The sequence below is a fragment of the Malus domestica genome, chromosome 17 (assembly GCF_042453785.1).
Source record: "Malus domestica chromosome 17, GDT2T_hap1".
Lineage (NCBI taxonomy): Eukaryota > Viridiplantae > Streptophyta > Magnoliopsida > Rosales > Rosaceae > Malus > Malus domestica.
This window is the reverse complement of record NC_091677.1, coordinates 23,217,640-23,241,220: the sequence shown is the minus strand read 5'-3', so window position 1 is coordinate 23,241,220 and position 23,581 is coordinate 23,217,640. Positions and strand designations below refer to the sequence as shown.

General features: G+C 37.1%; 1 protein-coding gene and 1 non-coding gene across 2 annotated transcripts; both read left to right on the top strand.

Moving 5' to 3' along the window:
* The first annotated feature begins 1,876 nt into the window (after window positions 1–1,876).
* On the top strand, window positions 1,877–1,948 carry TRNAM-CAU (transfer RNA methionine (anticodon CAU)). The gene has a single exon. It is a non-coding gene; the product is annotated as a tRNA-Met (tRNA).
* Window positions 1,949–20,544: 18,596 nt separating this feature from the next.
* Window positions 20,545–22,775, top strand: LOC103405458 (uncharacterized). The gene is made up of 3 exons (XM_008344463.4): window positions 20,545–21,480; window positions 21,661–21,846; window positions 22,214–22,775. The coding sequence occupies exons 1-3, from the start codon at window positions 21,010–21,012 to the stop codon at window positions 22,496–22,498; spliced, it is 942 nt and encodes a 313-aa protein (XP_008342685.3). The 5' UTR covers window positions 20,545–21,009; the 3' UTR covers window positions 22,499–22,775.
* Window positions 22,776–23,581: the final 806 nt, after the last annotated feature.

Genomic DNA, 23,581 nt, shown 5'->3' with positions numbered 1-23,581 from the left:
CGGCGTATTCATCACCGCTCCATCTCTTCATCTGTTGGAGATTCCATTACTCTATCATTTTGAAACACCATCTTCTAGGGCATTCAATTTTGAAAATAACTTGGTCTTCTAGAATTATCATCAAAGTTTGAAGTAATATATGTATCTTTGTTAAAAAATAATAAACGAACAAAACATAATTAATAAATTATTTACTTTCAATATAATAATAACAGTTGAATATAAGAATGCGCAACGAACAAGATTACAAAATAGAATATTATTAAACAAACGAGAATGCCGAAACGGTACAAAAACTCCAAGAGGCTACATCATGATTAACTTGTTTCTCATACTAAATTACAAACTATATTTATAGAGAACTAAACTTAAGAAACCCTAACTCGGATAGACTAGGCCCAAATCCTAAACTAACAAGCAAAATCCAAATACTAAAATAAACCTAAATACTAATATTTTCCAACAAGAACCTCTCCTTTTTTTGGGTCAAATGATAGATTCTATTAAATTAGATGTTAGATTAGCCGACGAAATTTGAATGCATGCCGTCTTACAAATGCTCAATATATTTTTACTACTATAGTAAATGGTCGCTTTCATATAATAATAATCTCTCTAAAATAATAAATTTTCTTAGGCCCAATTGTATTTCCTTTGAAAAGAACAATTGGTACGATTGGCTTTGTGGTCAACACTTTTTTTTAACCTATTGGGTATGGGGTTCCAACTCTCTCTTCAGTTTGATATAAACTAAAATGATAATACCTCTTGTAATAAAAAGGGAAAAAAAGTTCATGCAACTAAAACCAATTTTAATGCATACTCATGACGGTAAAACACTAATGCACATGAGAATTGAGTTAGAAACACCTTAAACTCATCGAGCAAATGTTCAATATTCTGTCTTTAAAATAAGTTTGCGCCCCTTACGGTGTTTAGGTTGATCGATGCTTGTCTCCTAGGGTACAATGATCATGCTCTTTTAATAGTTACACTCCAAATTACAAGGCTTCTATAAACCACAATTGTGTTGAAAATTCTGCTATGAACTCAATGAGATACTCTATTATTTAGTGGACTATATGTAAGATTATATTAATAATGAAAATTGACTCATGCAAATGAGAGAGAGACATCATAGAAAGATATCTCATCGGAATAGGTAACTTTTGGACTTTGAACTTTATTTAGTGAATTACTATCGGATTTACTTAACTGATGATATGTGAGCACGATGTCTTAAACTATTAACATTTGTGTAAACCAAGACAATAATAACCCCACAATCGCTCAATTGTATTCATTTCGATCATGAACAATTTCTGATTTCTCATATATAGTGCTCTAGAGAACTAAGACCTTCAAAAACATTCTCATAGGAACAACTCTATTCCATTTATTCCTTACTAAACTTAATTTATAATATTTTTTTTCTATAACTTAGTTTCAAATATAACTCCATAACCCTAATTGTTAATTTGCTAAATTTGTGTCATGTGGATTTTGAGGTGACTTGACAGGAAGAAAATCTTGTTTTTTGTTTTGTTTATGGAGCATGTTTCCAAAAGGTGTACCTCTATGGGATTTCATATGGATTATGATAAAATTACAAGGTGGATTTAAATAGGGTAGTGTAAATAACATATTTTTTACTTCTCACACACTTTTGTTAAGTTTCGTCTATTAATTGTCTTCAATCATTCAATTTAATAGCTGAAAATTGAGAGAGGTGTGAGTGACAAAAATGGTATGAATAGCTCTACCTTTTGAATATGTCGAATTTTAACAAGTTAAAGATGAAACATTATATTGATAAATAAACAGTCACTTACCTTCGATACGAATAAGTATCTTGGAGTTGAGTAGTTACCAATGAATCAGAGTGGCGCAGCGGAAGCGTGGTGGGCCCATAACCCACAGGTCCCAGGATCGAAACCTGGCTCTGATAAGAGAAGGCTTCCTCCGCTCTTTTTTTCTTCTTTTTCCTTTTTTGCATAGTTGGGCTCGATGCTTGCTGGACCTTTTCCTTACAGTTCACTATTGGGCTTGTTTGGTAGTAATGGGCTGAATATCTATTTGCCCACCTAATGGGCTTGATGACCAACCTAAATTGCTTATCATTTTTTGTTTTCCGTTACTTGATTATCGACACAGCGGGATATAACAAGGAAAATCGATAGATGTTCTTTTAGCAAACCCTAGAATTTACTTTACGGGAGGTTTTGAGTAGACCCGGTAGTTTCTTACACGACACGAAAACGACAAGAAAATAACGGATTTCGTGTCCACACAATAACTAATTTGGTCATTATTGGGTGAGTTCTTAACGGGTATACACGCGAGTAACATGCGGGTAACCTATTTCGACTCGTTAAGAAAAATAAATTATAATTTTAAAGTTTAATTACTAAAAAAATTATTATAAAATACAATAACCATATTGTATTTATTGGTATATTCTATATTAAATATATATATATATATATATATACTTGTATTATTATTCTATATAAGTTAAAAAGATTAAGTTTTATTCATTTATTTATTTTTATTATGAGAGTTTCTTATTATCATTAACAAGTTAAATTTTACTTAACATGTTGTTATCCAAAATTAAAATCAACTAGTATAGTATTAGTATAGGCAATAAGACATCCCTACAAGTATGAAAAATGTGAAAGAATATATAAACACTCGTGTTTCATCATTCCTCCACGAGTGGACAATGGTTACAGTTACATTATCGTTTAAATTTTTAAAACCCTCCAAATCATCATGAATGGTGTTTTTTATTTGAGTGTAAAAGTAATAAAATTAATAATAATTATTGTAGAAGTGTAAGAAATGTAATATATATATACACACACACACAATCACTCGAAGTGACAAGCTTTACAACTTTCGCGAAGCTGTCATCTTTGAAATCCAACACTATAATCCATAAACCTTTAAATTTGTATTTAACCGTCGATTGTTGTTTAGGCTTTATTCTTTATGAGGGATGTAGGAAGATGAACAGTTCAGATCTTTGATATCACGTACTAATATTTACAGTTAATTGAAATATGAGTCGATGTTATATAGTTTGTAGAGGCTTTATAAACACCAAGCAATATTTTCACTAATGATAAAACTTTGAAAATAATATCAACGATCCGAACCATTCATCTTCCTGCATCCTCTAATAGATCATGTTTTAAAAAAAAAATATATATATATATGAAAAAACAAAATTTGGTGAGAAAAATGACGCATAAATGTAAACAACAATTGACGGTTAAATTTTGATCTATGATTTATATGATTATAGTGGCACATTTCAAAGTTAAGCCCTTCACGAAAGTTGTAAAGCTTGTCATTACAAGCGTTTATATATTTTTTCTATATTTTTCACACTTCTACATTAATTAAAAAACTATTAAAGACTTTATTTAAACAATAGACATAGGATAAATGATAAGAGAGTGTTAATGTAGAAATACTCATTGAAAATATCATCAATATAACTCTTGAAAACAATATATCAAACCAAAGTTCCAATACCATTTCCTATGGTGATTGATGAAAATTGAAGAGTTTGATTGTAAGAAAATGTGCAAGGTTCCAAACCTTGAAACAGAACTCCCTTAATTTTGCAAATCTTTTGAACATTTGATATTTTGTAATGTTCTAATGTTTTTTTTTTATTTATTATTATTATGCTCTTATTTTGGGCATGGAAATATTTAATACTTGAAAGACAAATGCGTTTTTATGTTTTGAATGTAATAATATGATATGTATATATTTATTTAGTATTTTGTTTTTCATTTGATTATTTATTGGTTTAAAATATATTTTCCTTAACGGGTAACGCGCCACGTCATATTACCTGTTAATATTATCGGGTCGATTTTGGGTCGGGTCATTTTACCCGTTTATTTTAACGGATGTTATACAACACAATCTGTTAACATATCGGGTATGACACGAAAACGACACGAACACGGAAAACACGACATGAATGCCAGGTCTAGTTTTGATATAGGTGCCAATAAACGTACCAATCAATATTTATAACAAATTCAAACGTACCTAATGATAATATACACATAATATGTTGTACCTAATAATAGTTTGTCAACAACTATAAGTTAAAAAAAAAAAAAGCAAAGAAAAATAGTTTGACAAAAAAATATGAAAAAATTACAGAGTGCTTTTTATGTTGGATCACCAACCATTTGGAAAAAGAAAAAAAATCAATAAACGAATTATTTGGAAAATGAGATAATATTAATGCTTGTAGGACAAAAAAATTATTTTGATCGAAAAAATATAATTAGAAAAAGAGATAATAGAGTTTGTTGATACATAAAATCAATGAGGACTTTGGTACAACAAAAAGTGTTAAGTTTATGACCTTCGCTAGATTACTCCGGTCACTAGTGTGGATAAGTATGTAAATGGATAGGGACAAGGAAGCAAACACAAGATGTACGTGGTTCACCCAGATTGGCTACGTCCACGGAGTAGAGGAGTTCTCATTAATTGTGAAGGGTTTACACAAGTACATAGGTTCAAGCTCTCCTTTAGTGAGTACTAGTGAATGATTTAGTACAAATGACATTAGGAAATATTGTGGGAGAATGATCTCCTTTTATAGAAGAGAGTTTCTAGCTTTGTTTTGACATTGACACGTGTCGTGTTGTGATTGGCTTCTGATGTTGACACGTGTCGTGTTGTGATTGGCTTCTGATGTTGACACGTGTCGAGCTATGATTGGTTTCTGATGTCGACACATGTCGCGCTGTGATTGGCCTCTTAGTTAGAGGAAAACTCTTCTGGGTCCTTGACGGTATAACGTTGACCGGTGCTAAGAAGTTTCGGGATTGGTCAAGTATGGTACAAACAGTGCTCCCCTAAGTTCCCGAGTGAGGGAAGCTCCTCGGTTGGGGACTTGCAAGATCCAAGCCGCTGAGTAATCACGAAACTTCTAAGTACCGAAGTGTGGTATCGTTTTCACTTGTCTTATAGGTAGATGTGGCATCTTCTATGGAAGTACTTTTCCTCCATCCAGGGGTGGTATCTTTAACCGGTGGATATGCACAAGGTAATGTATCAATTTCACTTGAAGCTTACTTGTAGTTTCAAGCTTGGTCAATCACGATACAAACCATGTAATAGGAGTCCCCCAAGTCGCCAAGCTAGGAGATCTGCCTAAAGAGGTGACAGACAAGGTAAGCAATCAGAGCTCCCAACAATCAGTTCTAGATTAGAAGTTTGATTTCGAGTTCAGACTGATTGTTCTTATTCTCCCTATCTTGCAGGCAGCATGAATGATAAAGAGAAGAAAAATGAGAAGAGATGATATAAGATACTTTGCTTTTGAATAAGTAACTTTCTACAGGCTTATTCTTGAACTGGGCTGGAGGGTTTTCTGGTTTCCTCCAAAGTATAAAGTCGACTCAAGAATTTGAGGGACAAAATAAGTCCATCAAATCAAGAGTGCATTCAACCTTGATGATATGGGATACTTTTGTTGTTGACGAAGTAATAGATGAATCGACACATGTTTTGTTGCGCTTGTCTCCACATACTTCCTTGTATCCTTCTCACTTGCCCTATATGTTCCTCAGGCAGATATGGTATCTTTCCTGGAAGCATAAGATGTTGAAGATGAGTACTCGAGAGCAATGCCAGGTAAGTAATCAGGCAAGGGGTTTCAGGCAGTCAGTTCCTGACTGAAAGCTTGATTTAAAGTGCTGACTGATTGCTCTCTTTCTCCTTGTCTTACAGGTAAGAACAAGGGCAAAGGAAAAGATAGGGAAAAAACATGATATGGGATGCTCTTGCTTTTGACTCTGATGATATGAGATACTCTTACTTTGGTGTGGCTGGTTTGCATAGGTATTATTGGGAGGGAAGAATGCTGAGTATTTCGAGAAGCTTCATTAGGAGTGCCCTCTTAGATATGAGGAATAGTTGAGCATTTTTGCAAGTTTGCCTGTTTGTGGAAGATAGAGGTCAACATATATAGGAGTCTCCTTAACAACAAGTAGTAATGCTATTCCTTTACCCTTCTTGGTCGTAGCAATGTAGTGGGAGCTGCAAGCTTCACGTTTTTAACTTTGTCAGAGCTCTTTGAAAAAATGGTTTGTGGTATCTGAAAAGTTGATGTTGCGTGTGAAGATTGCAGACAAGCTTTATCCAAGGAAATCTGGCTCTCGAAGTTCTGAAAACGGTACCTTTTCGGTTTTCGAACAAGCAATCTTATCGGGATCTGGCTCTCGAGATTTGGAGAATGGTGCATCTTCGATTTTTTAGAAAGCAATTATGTTGGGAGTCTGGCTTTTGAGATTTGAAGAGCGGTGCATCTTTGATTTTTGAGAAAGTAATCCTGTTGGGAGTCTCGCTCTTGAGATTCGGAGAACGGTGCCTCTTCAATTTTTGAGAAAGTAATCATGTTAGGAGTCTGGCTGTCGAGATTCAGAGGGCGGTGCTTCTTTGATTTTTGAGCAAGTAATCCTGTTGGGAGTCTAGCTCTCGAGATTCGAAGAGCGGTGCCTCTTCGATTTTTGAGCAAACAATCTTGTTGGGAGTGTTTTCTTGAATGTGAATAAAGGTTGGGCATTTTTGCCAGTATGCCTTGCCATGGAGCACGGGTTCCGCTGGGCCTAACCCGTGCCCCCCCATTCGGCCCAAAGCCATCAGTTATTGTTGCTAGGTTCACATGTTTCGGCCCGTGGCCTGTAGCCACATATATATTGCTTTTGCAGCCAAACCCGAGCCCATTAACCCCTAGGGCTTTGCCCTACTTTCGGTACCCTAGCCCAAACCTGTTTTGGGCTATGCTTTTTTGACCCAATGCTAATTTTCAGCATTATTTTGCTTCCACAATCGACCCTGTTTGGTCCCGATATATTGAATTAATTAAAAGTGACATGCAGTCTATTAATCTGATAATGAATTCAAAATTATTGACTTGAATATCACTTTTTAGACATTAACGATTCAATAATTTATTTTTATACTTTGAATTGACATACTTTCGTAGTAAGGAAGCTCTCACACTTGAGTTCCCGAAGAAACTCAAATCCATTACACTTAAATCAGCATATTGCATTGTGTGTTTCTTGCAGGAACCTCTCCTTTATGAACTAATCATTCATAAAACTAAATAGACCTTGTAGTTTCATATTTAGTGCCTTTGAAACTTGAAGTTTTCATTCAAAACTTACCACATGAAACCTATAGTTTTCATGCATAAATTAAACCAATACATGTATATAGAATCCGAATGTTCTACGATATATGTCTACGAATCATCATATGACTAATCACGTTTTTGTTGTACCCTCCGTTTTAGGGACATGTCGAACTTGAACAAGCTCAATTTCACTGCTCTGGAAGTATCTTGAAGAAACTACCTGAAGTGGGTTCAAGACATGAAGTTCCATCTTACTGCAAAGGGTATTAGAGACGCCATTAAGGCACCTATTGATGACAAACATGTCGACGAAGCTCAGAAAGCTACTGCAATGATCTTCATTTGAAGACACATCCATGATGCTCTGTAGACCGAGTACCTCACTGAGGATGACTCACGCACCCTCTGTTTTACTCTGGCCAACTGTTTCGATCACTAGAAAGACATATACTTGCCTTAAGCAAGACACGACTGGCAACATCTTTTCTTCCAAGACTTTAAGTCCGTGAATGAATACAACTCTGAAGTTTGTAAAATCTGATCACTATTGAAGTTCTGTAAAGTGGAACTAACCAAATCAAATCTCCTGGAGAAGACTGATTCGACTTTTTATGCCACAAATATTGTCCTACAGCATCAATATAGGGCACATAAATTCACCAAATTTTCAGATTTGATCTCTGTACTACTTCTCGTTGAAAAGCATAACCAATTTTTTATTAAGAATTATCAAGCTCGACAGATTGGCTTGAATGCCGTGCTTAAAGCGCATGCGACCAATTCTAGCAGCCACAAACGACGAAAGAATCGTCGTGGTCATGGCAATAGGCGTCAAGCCCCTACACGGGCCCACAGTCGGAAAGGCCAATATCATGTTGTCCAATGGTACAGTCTTAACCATTAAAGATGCACTTTATTCTCCATATTCCGGAAGAACGTTGTTGAGTTTTAGAGATATTCGAGATAATCAATATCATGTTAAAACCAGTGAAGATAATGGTTCTGAATTTCTTTGTATCACTTCGTACGAATATAGCGAGAAGCGTATTCACGAGAAGTTGGAACGTCTCTCTAGTGAGTTGTACATAACAACCATTCGCGGCATAGAAGCCCACCATGTGGCCGACCTTAGACCTGAGTTCCAGAGCACATTGTTGCTTTGGCATGACCGTTTGGGACATCTTGGATGTGACATGATGCGCCGTATCCTCAAAACATCTCGTGGGCATCAGTTACCTCCCTATGTTGGATTCCTGCCATGCAAAGCGTGTTCTTTAGGGAAGTTGAATACTCAACCCTCGATTACAAAGATTATTCACAACCCCCCTAAGTTTCTTTAGATGATTCAAGGGGATATTTGTGGACCTATCCAACCAACCTGCGGACCATTTAGATATTTTATGGTGTTGGTTGATGCATCAACCCTGTGTACGTCACAATCCCGGCTGGGAAGGCTAGACCATCCTCGAAGGTGGGGAGGTCACACCTTCCACAAGGCCCGGTACATTGGCGGCTAGCCAATTATCTGCTCCGACCCTAAAGCCTAGTAGACCCCTTGGTTTAAATGATTCACAACCCTAAAAGAGGAAATTGGCACCAACTAGTGACCCTAATTTGAATCCGACCATCGTTCACTCATCCGTTCCAACACATGAGGTTATTCTAGATTACGGTGATGTTTTAGACGAAACAAACCAACCTCCCTAGAATCATGATATTTCGGTCCACTACACAGTATTGGATGAGGTTTGGAATCGGAATGAGATGATCGTTAATGATGCATTTACATACACAGTAGCTACTGACATTATGCTTAGCGATAACATTGAACCATGTTCTGTTGATGAATGCCAACGTAAAATAGATTGGTCAAACTGGAAATAAGCAATCCAGGTTGAACTCGATTCACTTATGAAACGTAAAGTGTTTGGACCTATTGTTCCCACATCATCACACGTGAAGCCTGTTAGCTATAAGTGGGTTTTCGTGAGAAAGCGTAATGAGAAGAATGAAATAGTGCAATACAAAGCACGCCTCATAGCGCAAGGTTTCTCTCAACACCTTGGGATTGATTACGAGGAGACATATTCCTCGTAATAGACGTTATAATGCTCCGCTACCTAATCAGTTTGGTAGTTTCTGAAAAACTGAATATGCAGCTTATAGACGTGGTAATCACGTATCTCTATAGGGATCTAGATACAGAAATATACATGAAAGTTCCAGAAAAACTTCCATTGACTGGTTCAAATAGTTCTAGACCATGGAACACTCTCTTAATTAGGTTAAGGAGGTCACTCTACGAATTGAAACAATCTGGGCGGATGTGGTATAACCGTTTGAGTGAATATTTGACAAGTCAAGGTTATGTGAACAACGAATTATGTCCATGTGTGTTTGTAAAGAAATCACATTCTAGATTTGTAATCGTTGCAGTTTATGTCGACGACATGAACATTATTGGAACTCCCATAGAGTTTGAGGAAATTGCTGCTCACTTGAAATCAGAATTTGAGATGAAAGATCTTGGAAAAACTCGATACTGTCTCAGCCTAAAGATCGAGCATTGTTCAGATGGAATCCTAGTACATCAATTGAACTACACCCAAAATGTGATACGACGTTTTAATGAGGATAAAGTGAAGCCTTCAAGTACACCTGTGGTCGTTCGGACTCTAGATGCTAAACGAGATCCCTTTCATCCAAATAAGGATGAGGAAGAGATTTTGGAATCCGAAGTTCCATACCTAAGCGCAATTGGGGCTTTATTGTACTTGGCTCAATGCACTAGACCCAACATCTCTTTCGCTGTTAATATATTGTCTAGATACAATAATGCGCCCACACGTAGGCACTGGAATGGAGTTAAAGACATTTTCCGCTACCTCAAGGGTACGATGGATTTGGGCTTGTTCTATACCCATGAATCTTCGAGTGTTGCCGCCCCATATGGTTCTTGAATTGATTCTAACCTTGTTGGTTATGCAAATGCTGGATATCTGTCTAACCCACATAGGGCACGTTCTCAAATAGGCTATGTTTTTACCGTTATAGACACCACTATATCTTAGAGGTCTACCAAGAAAACGCTAGTTATGACTTCTTCGAACCATGCTAAGATTCTCGCCCTGCATGAAGCATCGTATAAGTGCTTTTGGCTGAGAGCAGTTATGGAACATATTCAAAGCACTAGTGGTTTTGCTTTCATTGTTGACCTTCCTACGACGATCTTTGAAGACGATGCATCATGTATCGAGCAGTTAAAGAAATGATACATCAAGGGAGACAACACCAAGCACATAGCGTCGAAGTTCTTTTACTCTCACCAACAACAACAGCATTAGAACATTGAAGTCAAGCAAATCCGTTCCTAGGACAACCTGGTCGATCTCTTCACCAAGTCATTGTCCAAGTATACTTTTCAGAAGCTCGTCCAAGGAATCGGTATGCGTAAATTATCTGAATTGAATTGCTTATAGTTATCTTATTTGGAAGTTATGTCTAACTTAAGGGGAGTATCCAGAAGCATACTCACTTTATCTTAATGTACTCTTTTTCCTACGATTATGAGCATTTTTCCCACTGGTTTTTTGCTACCTAACGAGGTTTTGATGAGGCACCCATCCTGGGATGATCATACTCCATTGAGTTCACTACTTTCATCCTGTTTAAAGTTTGTTTTAGACATTATGCATACTTCTCACTTGTCTCCTTAGTCTATGGGTTTTTCCCTATGCCTTGGGTTTTACCATATCAAGGTTTTGTGAGTTTTACTACCAATGCATACTTTCTTCAATTTGAGACTTGCGTTCACCCGTTGTGCCAATGACTTCATCAACTATTCTACCTTATATGTTGAAGATCTGATGCGATCGTTTGTTTGAGTATTTACACACTCAATGGGAAGTGTTGCAGTCATATTTAGAATAGGAATGTGATTATGTAAATCCTAGTAGATATCGAGATGAACCAGCCCCCTCTTTCTCTCTAATCCTTTAGATAGCTCAGTTAAATAGGCTTACAACAAATAATATATATATATATATATATATATATATATATATATATTAATTTGTGTCAAGACTAGTTGAGATTAGTATCTATCAATATATGAGATTATATCAACAATATCTATTGGAATTTAGGATTATTTTAGTGTTTGAATTTGGGCTTAGCCTGTTAGTATTAGGGTTTTGTTTTCTTGATGCGATGAATCTTCCGTCCGCCTGAACCACGACCTGACAATCGCAACCAGATTTGAACCCAACCCGATGCTGTCTGACTGTATCCTATCACCATTGACCCATACTTACATGCACATGCACCGTGTTTTATGAAGCCTAGACCCAAATCCATCCCACACCGCCATATCGACCCAGCGATCCATAGTCGCCGTCCCCGCATCGTACCAAACCCAAATCCCATCTGCTCGCCTGTCGCACCACCATCAATCCATCTGATCTTGGTCCTTTATCCTCCTCAACGGCTTGCAGCTTCCTTGGTCATCCTTCTCCCCCGCCTATTGCCTGCATCCGCTGCTGCTCGACCCTGTACTCCGCTTTAGTCTTGAACCCACTGAACCACTGCGGTAACAGAATCTCATCGCCACTGCACTCGCATCAACCAGAAACCTGGCACATCTGTTGTCCGAATGGATTGTTCGTTTGTTCGCTTGAATTGCTTGCCTTGTCGTGTCCGCCTAACGGAGCTTGTCTTGTCATGTCCGCCTAACGGAGCTTGTCTTGTCTTGTCTGCCTAACGGAGCTTGCATCCGCATCTGCTTGTTGGCAAACTCTTGTCATGTACCACCATGAGTTTGACGGGGGTGTTGGAATTTAGGATTATTTTATTGTTTGAATTTGGGCTTAGCCCGTTAGTATTAGGGTTCATTTTCTTGCTTATTAGGGTTAGGTTATTTCTCTATATATATGATGCTTTGTAGCTCATAGAATATCAAGTTAGTCACAATGTAGCCTCTTAGGGTTTTGTAACCGTTTCGGCATTCTCGTTTGTTTAATAAAATTCTTATTATTTTGTATCCTTATTCGTTGCGCACTCTGATATTCAACTATATCTACTACATATCGAGATGCATATCGTTATAATACTCCTAATAAGAATGATATTTAAAATTATTTTGAAATTTGAAATCACTTCCCTTTCATATTCTTTGCTTCTACTAACCAGTGAAAATTACCTACTGACTTTCCACTTCTTCATTGCCACTCACCCGTAGCACTTAACCCACGTGCCAAAGTGTTTCTATTTGGGTCATTGCGTGGTTCTTTCTCTTTTTATTTTTCGTCCTCTTTTGTTTTTTTACTTTGTGTGGCCCATAAAGTCATCTACCTCTTTTTATTTTTTTTTAGTTTGCATGGCCCAGAAAGTTATCCATCATTTCTAAGCTCGAAGAAACTATGAGAAATTTCATCCTATTCATGATCACAGTTAAGCGATTCACTAGCTTGGAGCATCTTCCTCTTAGCAGTGCCGGTCCAGAAATTTTTGAGGCCCCGAGCGACGTAAAAAAAAGTGCCCTAACTTCATGTAAGAAAATTTTTTATTTTCACACATAAGACATTGAAAAAATTATACTGAGAAAAACACTTCAAACTCAATAATTTAGAAACATTGAAAGACTAATTTATTTTGTATTGAGAGAGGGAAACAAAAAAACTTCGGGCTTACAAGTAGATAGATGATGAGTTTTGTTTTTCATCTGAACTTTGAATGTGTTTTTGAATAAATCGTGAGATGTTTTTTTCTTATTTAATAACCTTGTCAATATGAGACTAAACAATAATGATGTTTTTAAGTCTTTAATTGATATGTCTTATTAATGAATGGGCACTAAATTAAACATTTTGATGACACATCATATAATTTGCAAATTTGGTCTACATATTATTTTTTGTTGAAGATTAGACTTAAATTAAAACGAATATTTAAAAATAACAACCTACATAGCTACTAGATAGTAACTAAAAATAAATTAACAACCAAACAAAAATTTGTAAAAATTGAAAAAAATAAACATGCACATAGCATTTCGAACTTAGGACCTCTTGTTAATTTTAAACAACAAAAATAATTGAAAAATGGAAAGTAAATAAGCACACATGGGGTGTTTCGAACCCAAGACCTCCTCATTATTTTCAAATGACAAACCACCACTTCTAGTTTAATTTCTATGTATTTGAACCAAACTTTATAAATTTATACTCTTATAAAAACATATATAAATATACCACCCTAATAATTTTGGTGCCCCTAATTTTTTAGGGCCCTGGACGGTCGCCCTGCCTACACTGGGCCTGGGCCGGCCCTGCCTCTTAGTTAGAACATAATCGATATGTTGTAAGTAAATTTTAGGTACACCAGAAAATGAGAGATCTTTTCAAGTACTCGGTACACAAGCATGTCTCCACGTTTTTAATACAAATGAAGAGAAAATATATTCTTATGTGTCCCTTCAAATGTATTATGACATGTAAAGTACTAGCTTGTGTAGTAATCTAAAACATTTATCTCAGAAGAGACATTACCGTCGAATGTATAAATGAATTGTTTTCTTCCATTTGATTATCATGTTGGAGAAGAAAAAAGCACAACCACATTAACTTTAAACGTACAAGTGAATTGTTTTCCTCCATTTAATCATCTTGTTGAAGAAGAAAAAAGCACAATCATATTAACGTTAATTGTACAAGTGAATTGTTTTCTTCCATTTAATTATTATGTTGAAGAATAAAAAAGCGCAATCACATTAACTTTAAATGTAAGGTGAACTGTTTTCTTCCTTTTGATCATCTTGTTGGAGTAGAAAAAAGCACTAGCACTGCAGATACAAGTGTTAGAAAGTACCTCCACGAACAAAAAGAAAAGTTAAACAACAAAAGAAGAAATGTGTAGAATTATGTAAAATGTGTAGTGGTATTGTTATCACAAGGTATATACAAGTCTTTGACTTGGGCTCAAGAAATACAAAATTCATATGGATAATAAAACCTAACCCAATAGAATCCTAACCGAATTCTCCTAAACTAACATCCCCCCCCCCCTCCCTCCTCGAAACTTGTCTAGCTTTGAAAGACAAGTTTGGACCGAAGTAAAAGAAAGCAAGGCTTCGAAAGTCGTTTTGTGAGGAGATCCGCAGCTTGATCGATCGAGGGAACAAATTGAACCTTGTGGGAGCCGAGCTTGACATGTTCACTCACAAAATGATAGTCAAGTTAAATGTGACTAGTGCAAACATGAAATACTCGTTTGGTAGCCATATATGTCCTACTTAAATTATCACAAAAGAGAACAGTAGGAGGAGGAGCAAGAAACCGAAGCTCACGAAGTACATAAGACAACCAAATAGATTCAGCACACGCATGTGTAAGGGCATGGTACTCCGACTTGGCACTAGAACATTAGGTTGTTTGGTGGAACTTCAAAAAATAAGATTAGGCCCATGAAAGATAAGGTACCCAGAAGTGGAAAGACGGGTATTCAAACAACCAACTCAATCATCATCAGATAACCTCGAAGCAAGGGTGGGCCAGATGAGCAATGGAACACAATAACATGATCAATGGAGCCTTTGATGTATTGTAAGATGCGTTTGGCAACAATAAGGTGTGTGTTTGTCGGACAAGACATAAGCTAAGCAATACAATAGCCTACGCAATGTCCGAACGTCTAAAATGAGATACTATAAAAACCCTAAGAGATGCCAAAATTTAGTAGGACCCGCAAACAAGGTACCATCCTAATTAGACAACTAAATACGTGAAGCAATATGAGTAATGCAAGGCTAACAGTCAAGCATATTCGTGCGTTTAAGTAAATCAAGAGCATACTTAGTGTGAGAGCAATGAAGATCATTGGAAATGGGCTGAACTTCAATGCTTAGGAAGGAATAAAGAGGGCTTAAATCCTTAATTTCAAATTCACGTCTCAAAAGAGACATAAACCGTTGAATAGGAGAAAGATCATTACAGTCAACACAATATCATCCACATATAGTAACAAGATAAGTGTGCAGTTACATAATGAAAAAAATGAAGAGAGAGGGGTTAACTTGCCTTTGCACAAAACCATGACGAATAATAAGGATGCTAAAACGTTGACACCAAGCATAAGGAACCTTCTTGAGTTCATATAAGGCTTCGTGTAATTTGCACATATGGTTCAAACGCTCAGGTCGACAAAGACTGGTGGTTGTGTCATAAAAACTTCCTCCTGTAAGTAACCATTCATAGATACATTTTTTACATCAAGTTGTCAAATAGACCGACCATGAGTGACTGCAAGACCAAGAACCAACCGAATAGTGGAAGGACTGAACCTCTCGTGATAAGCAAAACCATGATGATGAAAGCACTTAGCAACGAGACGAGCTTTTTACCTTTCAATAGAGTCATCAATATAATGCTTAATTCTAAAAACGCATTTGTGACCAACCATATTTTGTGAGGGATAAAGTGAAACAAGAAACTGTTACCATTCTTCAGTAAGGCATTTAACTCCTCTGTAATAGTTACATGCCATTCAGGAAGACGATGGGATTTTGTAAAGCACGTTGGCTCAACAAGGGCGGTGATAGATGTCATAAGAACAGCAGGCAACGAGTACTGTACAGTCCCATCTGTAAAAAATTTGTGCTGCGAATGACCTGTGTGGGACTGAGTTTGCATAGGATGTTGCGGCTGAATAAGTGATGGAACGAGCTCAGGTGCTGGTAGGCTAGCGGGTAAGGAGAAGGCGACCAACCAGGGCGTGGTGATGGAGGCGTAGACGCAGGCAGATCAGGAGTAGCAATAAGCTGCACAGGTTGGGTCAATGCTGGTGTAGCCACAGTAGACTTGGTCTCCAAAAAGGGAGGAACCCAGCGATTAGGAGAGGCACATGCAGAAGTGGCAGCAGTGGCATATGAAAAAGTGTCCTCATCAAATTTCACATGTAGGAAATATAAACTCAGTTGGTCTTCAAGTCAAGTCACCTGTAACCTTTGTATTTTAAGCTATACCTTACAAAAACACTTTCCTTGGAATGAGATCCCAATTTGTTCTAAGTACAGGGACCTAGGTAAGGGTAGCATGCACAACCAAGCATACGGAGGGAGGACAAATCAGGATGACGATCAAAGAGACAAAAATATGGACTAGACCAACCTAGGACATAGGATGGGAGAAGATTAATAAAAAAATATGGCCATTAGTATGGCCTTAACCCAAAGAGAAAACGAGGCATTAGCTGTTGTGATAAGAACCCTATTGTCAGTGGAGATATGGCGATGTTTACGTTCCGCTAATCATTTTTGTTCAAGAGTGTGAGAATGTGAGACACGGAGAATAATATCATTGGTGTGACAAAATTGACTAAAAGTATGAACTATAAAAAGAACATAATATTTACAATCAGAAACAAAATTATTTTAGACATTCATACGTCATTATGCATTAACTAAATGAAAATGGGGCAATAACTATTTTAAAATTAAACGTCATTATCCAATGAGGCTCCACCACCTATCATCTTAATAAAGGCTTCTCAATTAGGAAGTGGTACTTTTGATAAAAAATAATTAAAAAAATTAGGAAGTGGTAGGTGTGGTGCCTCCATAAGTCCAGGTGTCTTTTCATATATCTCCATCACCACTCATCAAAAAATTCTACGTTTTTAACACTATTATTTAAAAAAAAATTATTATATAAATTCATAAAAAATATTTTGTAAGTAATCACTCAATTTTTTTTATCTTACACAATCAAATCACTAAGATACTAAAGGAAAAATTCTTATATTTTATAAATTTATATGTTGTATGTTGAATGATAAACTTAATTAAAATAATAAACTTATATTAGGCCGCTAGTTTGAAAACATCTTCACCACAGAGATTCCTAGCTGGAACATTTATTAACCTCACCCTTCTTCCCCTTAGAGCTTATGGCTCAGACCACCCTGTACCACCAAGGCAGGCAGATACGTACGAGAACTGGTAGAGACCGGTCCTTTACTTATGTCAAAAATGCAAGTTGCACCATTGAATAACAACTCTAATTCCACCTCTTGGTCAAATACCAAATACAGGTTCGTGCTGCATAGCTGGGGAGGAACTTTAATCACATGTCGATGCTCTCACTTATTGGAATTTCATTGTCATAGTTTCAACCCCTGATGAGGTAACATTTTTAGGTGCCATAGTTTATTGTAACTGAACCCTTGACCTAGTTGTTAATGAAAAAAAAATAATAGTTGGAGATATTCTTTGCCCAATAACTGAGATCTCGCCAAGCATAGCCTATTTAGTTCTAGCATCGGAAGAGCAAGGAAGACTCAAAATATGATGAAAGATATATTCAAGGAGAATGGAGCACTCGTGTTAGCCGAAGGAGTAGAAAGCGCCTTTTAACTGTAAATAGACACTTATTTATATAATATATAATTTTTTTTTAAATCCGTCTAGTCCGCCTAGGCCATTGCCCTCTGTCTGACTAGCGCCTATCATTTTTTAGAATCTTGTGTCCAAGCATACGGGGTGATCTGGGTAATGGGCTTGGTAAGCAACAGACTAAGGTTACTGCTCATATTGTGGCAAGATTTTACCTGGAACTAGACTTGCAACTGGGCCTAAGCCTGGCAGGAGCATGTGCTGCCACGGCAAGGAGGGCATGGCCACTTTGTTAGGTTGATTTTAAGCTTCAAAGGAGAAGAACCACGAGCGAAGATCCAACAACTCCAAAATAGGAGGAAAATTAAGAACAGCTATCACAAACATAGAATATTCACTCCCAAGACCTTTGATCATAGAGGTAACTAAATCAAAATTAGAGATAGGTTGGTTAATAACGGCAAGAGAATCAACAATTGACTTAGCATGTTGAAGATAATTGGAGATAGAACGAGTCTCTTTGGTGAGATCAAGTAGCTGAAATCGGAGATTGGCGGCGTTGGCAAGAGAAGCTTGAGAAAAGTGCTCATAAAGGCAGTCCCATAAAGCTTGGAGGATGTTTGTCGATGGTAAGAGACAAAATAGGCTTTAAAAGAGTGGAGGCTAGGTAACTCACAACTAGTTGATCGGCTTGAAACCAAGTAACAAACACCAGATTAGGCTTCTCGAGTTTGTCAGCAATCGTAGGAATGGTATCGGCAGTGGCCTTAGCAAAACCATCAACATAGCAAAAAAGATTGTGCCCAAGAAGTAAGAGCTTCATTTGACTGAGCCATATGATATAATTGGAATCGGTCTACTTCAGAAAGTGAGTGATGTTAGGGCTAGAGATTGATGTGATATAAAATAGCACACAAACTTAAAACCTCTTTTTGATAGTTGTAGTATGTGTAAGTAGGGATCGTTCTAGGCCGGGGATTAGGAGGGCTGCTAATCTACCCAAATTAAACTATAAATCACTAAACTAGACTAAAAAAACAGAAAACTAAACTTAAACTACTCAAAATAAACTAAACTGATTCAAAACACACAAACTAAGTTAAATTGACTCGAAACAGGAACTAAAGGGAAGTTTGGACGAAAATTAAACTAAAAAGACTCAAAATACTAAATGGGGGGTTGTTTTGACGAATTTAAGATTTAAACAAACAAACTTGCATAAACAAACTAAATGGTACGAAATTGGGTGAATTAAAGGGGTGAAAGGCTAGCTAGAGGGTTCTTCTCCACACATGACACATATGCATACAAATCGATTTCTAGTTATTCTTCCTATAAACCATGAATGACAATGCCCCAAGTTAACCATGAACTGCACAAATTAACCATCAGATTTTCCTAAATTCATTGAATTGGACTCAGCGACGCAACCGAATTATTCTTATCAAGTTCCCTACATGAACTGCATAATAGAGATACATATCAAAGATCATTAAGTTCTGTGAAAATCATAAGCATTGACATGACATTCGTAACTATGAACTGCATGATACTCCTACAAGGAATTTACTTAACTCGATTGTGACCAGCAACCTCCACTACTTGTAAATATAAGTTCATAACGATTATGTGAGATTCCCTTATATTCTAGCATCAAATCCCTGCATGCAAACTAAGTAGGCCTCCTTGATCAACATACAAGAATAAGTTATCACTCACACAAATAAGCAAATTGCATTCACGATTTACGAAACAATAACTGGATGTAATCAATTCATATCACACATATGTTCATGGCTTTGAATTCACCTCTAGCTAAAACGAAATTAGTTCCACATGTCTATCTTAACTGAAAACCAAATTAAAACAAACATTGAACTAAAACTAAGGATAGAAAGAACCCAGAAATGCTCCAGCATTCCAATAGCCTTGGATGGCAGGTCACAGCACAAAGCTCTTCTTCTCTTTCCTTCCTTGCAAAGCTGTGACACTCTTTATATTTTTTTTCTCTGAATTTCTCTCTAAAGCTCTCCCTCTAAATTCTGCGGCAAGGGTGTGTATTTATAGGGCTAGGGCACGACACAAAGTTGTAGAGGAGAAGGATAGGCACGGCACAACCCACTCCATGAAGGAAAAGGACTATGTACGGCAGATTCCTAGGGGGAAAATGATAGGGTGGTTTGGCACACTCTTAGGGCTTCTAGAACCAGATAACAAGTGGTTTAATATGAAAAGGAATCCCCTTTGCAGCTGGAAATAAGGTAGGATAAGATAAGGATAAGATAAGGTTAGTTTGGATAATGTTGAGATAAAACAGGACTGGATAAGATAAGGTTGGTTTGGATAAGGTTCCTTCTTTTTAATTGATTCCTTATCTTCCAAGTCTAGATTTAATTTCTCCAGATTCGTAGCACATTCCTAGCCTCTTTTAAACTTCAAAAACGTCCATCCATTAAACCTTAACTCAGGAAGGGAGAGGAGGAACGACATGAAAGTTTGGGAAGAAGCGGGCTAGGGTTTCACTACCATGAAAAAAAAAACCTTAACTCATTGATACCACGTAGAATTATGTAAATTGTGTAGTACTATTGTTATCACAAGGTGCATATATATACAACTCTTTGACTTGGGGCTCAAGAGTTACAAAGTTCACAGGGATTACAAAAATTAGACTAATAGAATCTCAACCCAATTCTCCTACACTGACAAAATGAATAAAAACAAATAAACACAAACACTAGGCTCCAAATCAAAATTAGGTAGTTTGTAAAATACAAAAAACCCATCAAACAAAAAATGTTATTAGGTTGAGGAGCATCGTTATCGCATGCCAACATATAATATTATAATATTTACAATTAAGATTAAATAATTACACAATTATATGTAAATAATATAGAGTAATAATAATAGTATGTGTACTGCCGACACTTTTTTTGGTCAATTTACAACTAGTTTGGCAAAAAAACAAGGTGTGGTACAAAATCATTGGCCCTGCATATCAATTGGGGGCACTGCTTCTCATTGGTCCTCAATAAAAGCTTCACTTACTCTCTCTGCATTCCTTACGTACACACAGAGAAGCACACTGATTTGTGGCAGCTTTTGAAATTTTATCAGCATCTCATCTGTTTAACTAGTTTTTTGGTGAAATTTTCTGAAAGGATTTTTCTTTCTGTTCCTCTTTTCTCTCTCTAGAACTGAATTCTAGTGGTCAATTTGTTCAGTTCCTCACTCTAGCATAGAAACCAGTTCATATCTATCAAAACCCTTTCTGGGTACCCAAGAATTTGCTACAAGTTTCAGTCTTTGGTAAATTTCCACTCAAATTCTGTGTTTCACTTGGGTAATTTCCAAATTTGTGGAGGAAGTTTTTGGCAGAACGCTTTGACTCGTAAGTTTGTAATTCAAATCCTGCATTGTTATTACTGATTAGGCAATGATGCATTCAACAAAATCTGAGTCTGATATCACAAGCTTAGCTGCATCATCACCGTCAAGGTCCCCAAAGGCACCTGTGTACTATGTGCAGAGCCCTTCAAGGGACTCGCACGATGGGGACAAGTCCTCGTCAATGCACGCCACTCCAATCTACAACAACAGCCCCATGGAGTCACCCTCACACCCCTCCTTCGGCCGCCACTCGAGGAACTCCTCCGCGAGCAAATTCTCGGGGATTTTCAGGTCCTCTTCAGGTAGGAAAGGCGGTAGTAAGCAGAGGAATGACAAGGGGTGGCCGGAGTGCAAGGTGATTATGGAGGACGGGGCTTATGATGAGTTCAAAGATAATTCGCTTTCGCGGCGAGTGCAGGTCTTGATTGCTCTACTTAGCTTTGTGTTGTTGTTCACTGTCTTCTGCTTGATCATATGGGGCGCAAGCAGGCCTTACAAAGCAGAAGTAGTAGTTAAGGTAAGCTAAAAATTTGATGCTGAATTTTGTCTAACTTATTAGTGTGATGATTTAATTTGGAAATACTGAAAAGGGTGTGGGGGTTCTTCAATTCAAGAAATGTAGTGGAAAATGGGAATTATGCAGTTGCTAATAGGATGAAATTGTTTCGGTCTAACGGAGCACTTACGATTCTTGCAGAGCTTGGAAATCAGTAACTTCTACATTGGTGAGGGCTCGGACTTCAGTGGAGTTCCATCAAAGATGGTGACAGTGAATGGTTCATTAAGATTGAGTGTGCGCAACTCTGCTTCAATCTTTGGCATTCATGTTACCTCCTCACCTATCGGTCTCCTTTATTCGGAGATTGCAGTAGCAATTGGTCAGGTTGGATTCTCTACTATGACTACCATTTTTATCTCTAAGCAAATTTTTGAAATGTATGTAGGATAAGGGTAAATTTAACTATTTTGGTTTCTTTGTTCTCACGCTTTGGTGCCTCAAGATTTAATTTTTCATAGCTGTGTCTAAGTTTTTCCTTGTTTACAATTCGAGTGCTATTGGCAAGTTCCAGGGTACCGAAATTAATTTCAGGTCAAAACACAGGAACCAAAATCCTAACTGGACTAGGACATTACATTACCGAACTAGGAAAGTTCGGTCTTGATTCGTAGGCTGGCAACATAATATGTATGTAGGATACTGTTTGGAACCGCTTGATAAGTGTTAAATTTTCTGAACTTTGTCTTTGCAGTTGAAGAAATATTATCAGCCTAGAAAGAGCCTCCGAACGACATCAGTGAACTTGCATGGTACTAAGGTTCCTCTATATGGAGCTGGATCAAGTTTGATATACACAAAAACTGGTGCATTGATTCCGATTCCATTGACCTTAAACTTTGAAATCTGGTCTCGAGCGTATGTTGTAGGGAAGCTAGTGAAAACAAAGCATCGAAAGCGAATCTCATGCCCTTTGATTTTGGATCCCACTGTCACCAAGCCCATCAAGTTCAAAAAGAGCTCATGCACTTATGACTGATGATATCCTTCTGTGAATGCTTGTGAAAATCCAGTGCAGAATTTACTGCAATTTGAGTGTACTTTTTGGCCAGGGACTGCAATCCGAGTTGAGTTGTTCATTCTGCATATGAAATCCTTTCTCAAGAAATTAAAATACCAAGTTTATTTTTTGGCCTGAGTAATTCTTTTACTTTAAGAATTCCTGTAATTCGTTTTTTATTTTGTTTTTGTTAAATTCATGTCACTGATTTAGTTATGATCTTCTGTGAAATAAATATAAATAGCTTGGTTTGAAATTATGTGATGCATATCGTATGTATGTTTATAAAGACGATGGAGTTTTTGACGTGCAGCACAATGTTATGAGTTTATACCTTTTAGGAGTTTCAAAGCTTTCTCCTATCCTTTTCTATGCTGATATCATATGTCCGCTGACCTTTTGTTGTACCACAAAGCGAACAAGTTACCAGGGGACTACATACTGATTTTTTTAGTTGTAGATCCTTGACTATCTCTACACGCTTAATCCTAGTATGAGATGAAGCAACTGAGATTTTGACATCAGTAGATGACCGGGAGAATCCCTCTAGTAAACAGACATTATCCTCCCAATTATTGTCGACATTGTGTTCATCGAAGTAAAGAATCAAGCCTCTTCCATGTTTAACCAAAAACCTTGCAAACTTAATCACACTCTCATCAATCAAATAATGAATGTTCACCCTTAAGTGACAGAGGAAGTCGCTCAAATTCTGCACTTGACTTTCCCAGTATTGCTCTTCAGTGCAACCAACATTGTTCAGCAGAATGTTGTGCCATGTACCTTCTCTTTCTCCGAGGGTGCTGCTAGCTACTTAAGTACTAAGAGTATGGATTATAGGAGCGCTCTTGAATTCGCATGCTATACCTGGGGTAACAGGTTTATTCAAACAACCAATATGAATTTGCAAGGTCTCAAGTTCCATAAACGAGTACAGTAGACCGCCATCAAAACGAATGGATGATAAAATCGGGAGATAGCTAAGGCTTATTGCAAAGGGTTTGAACATGCAATGATCCGCAAAAAAAATTAATTGCACTAATCTTATTCTTCACAGTGAAG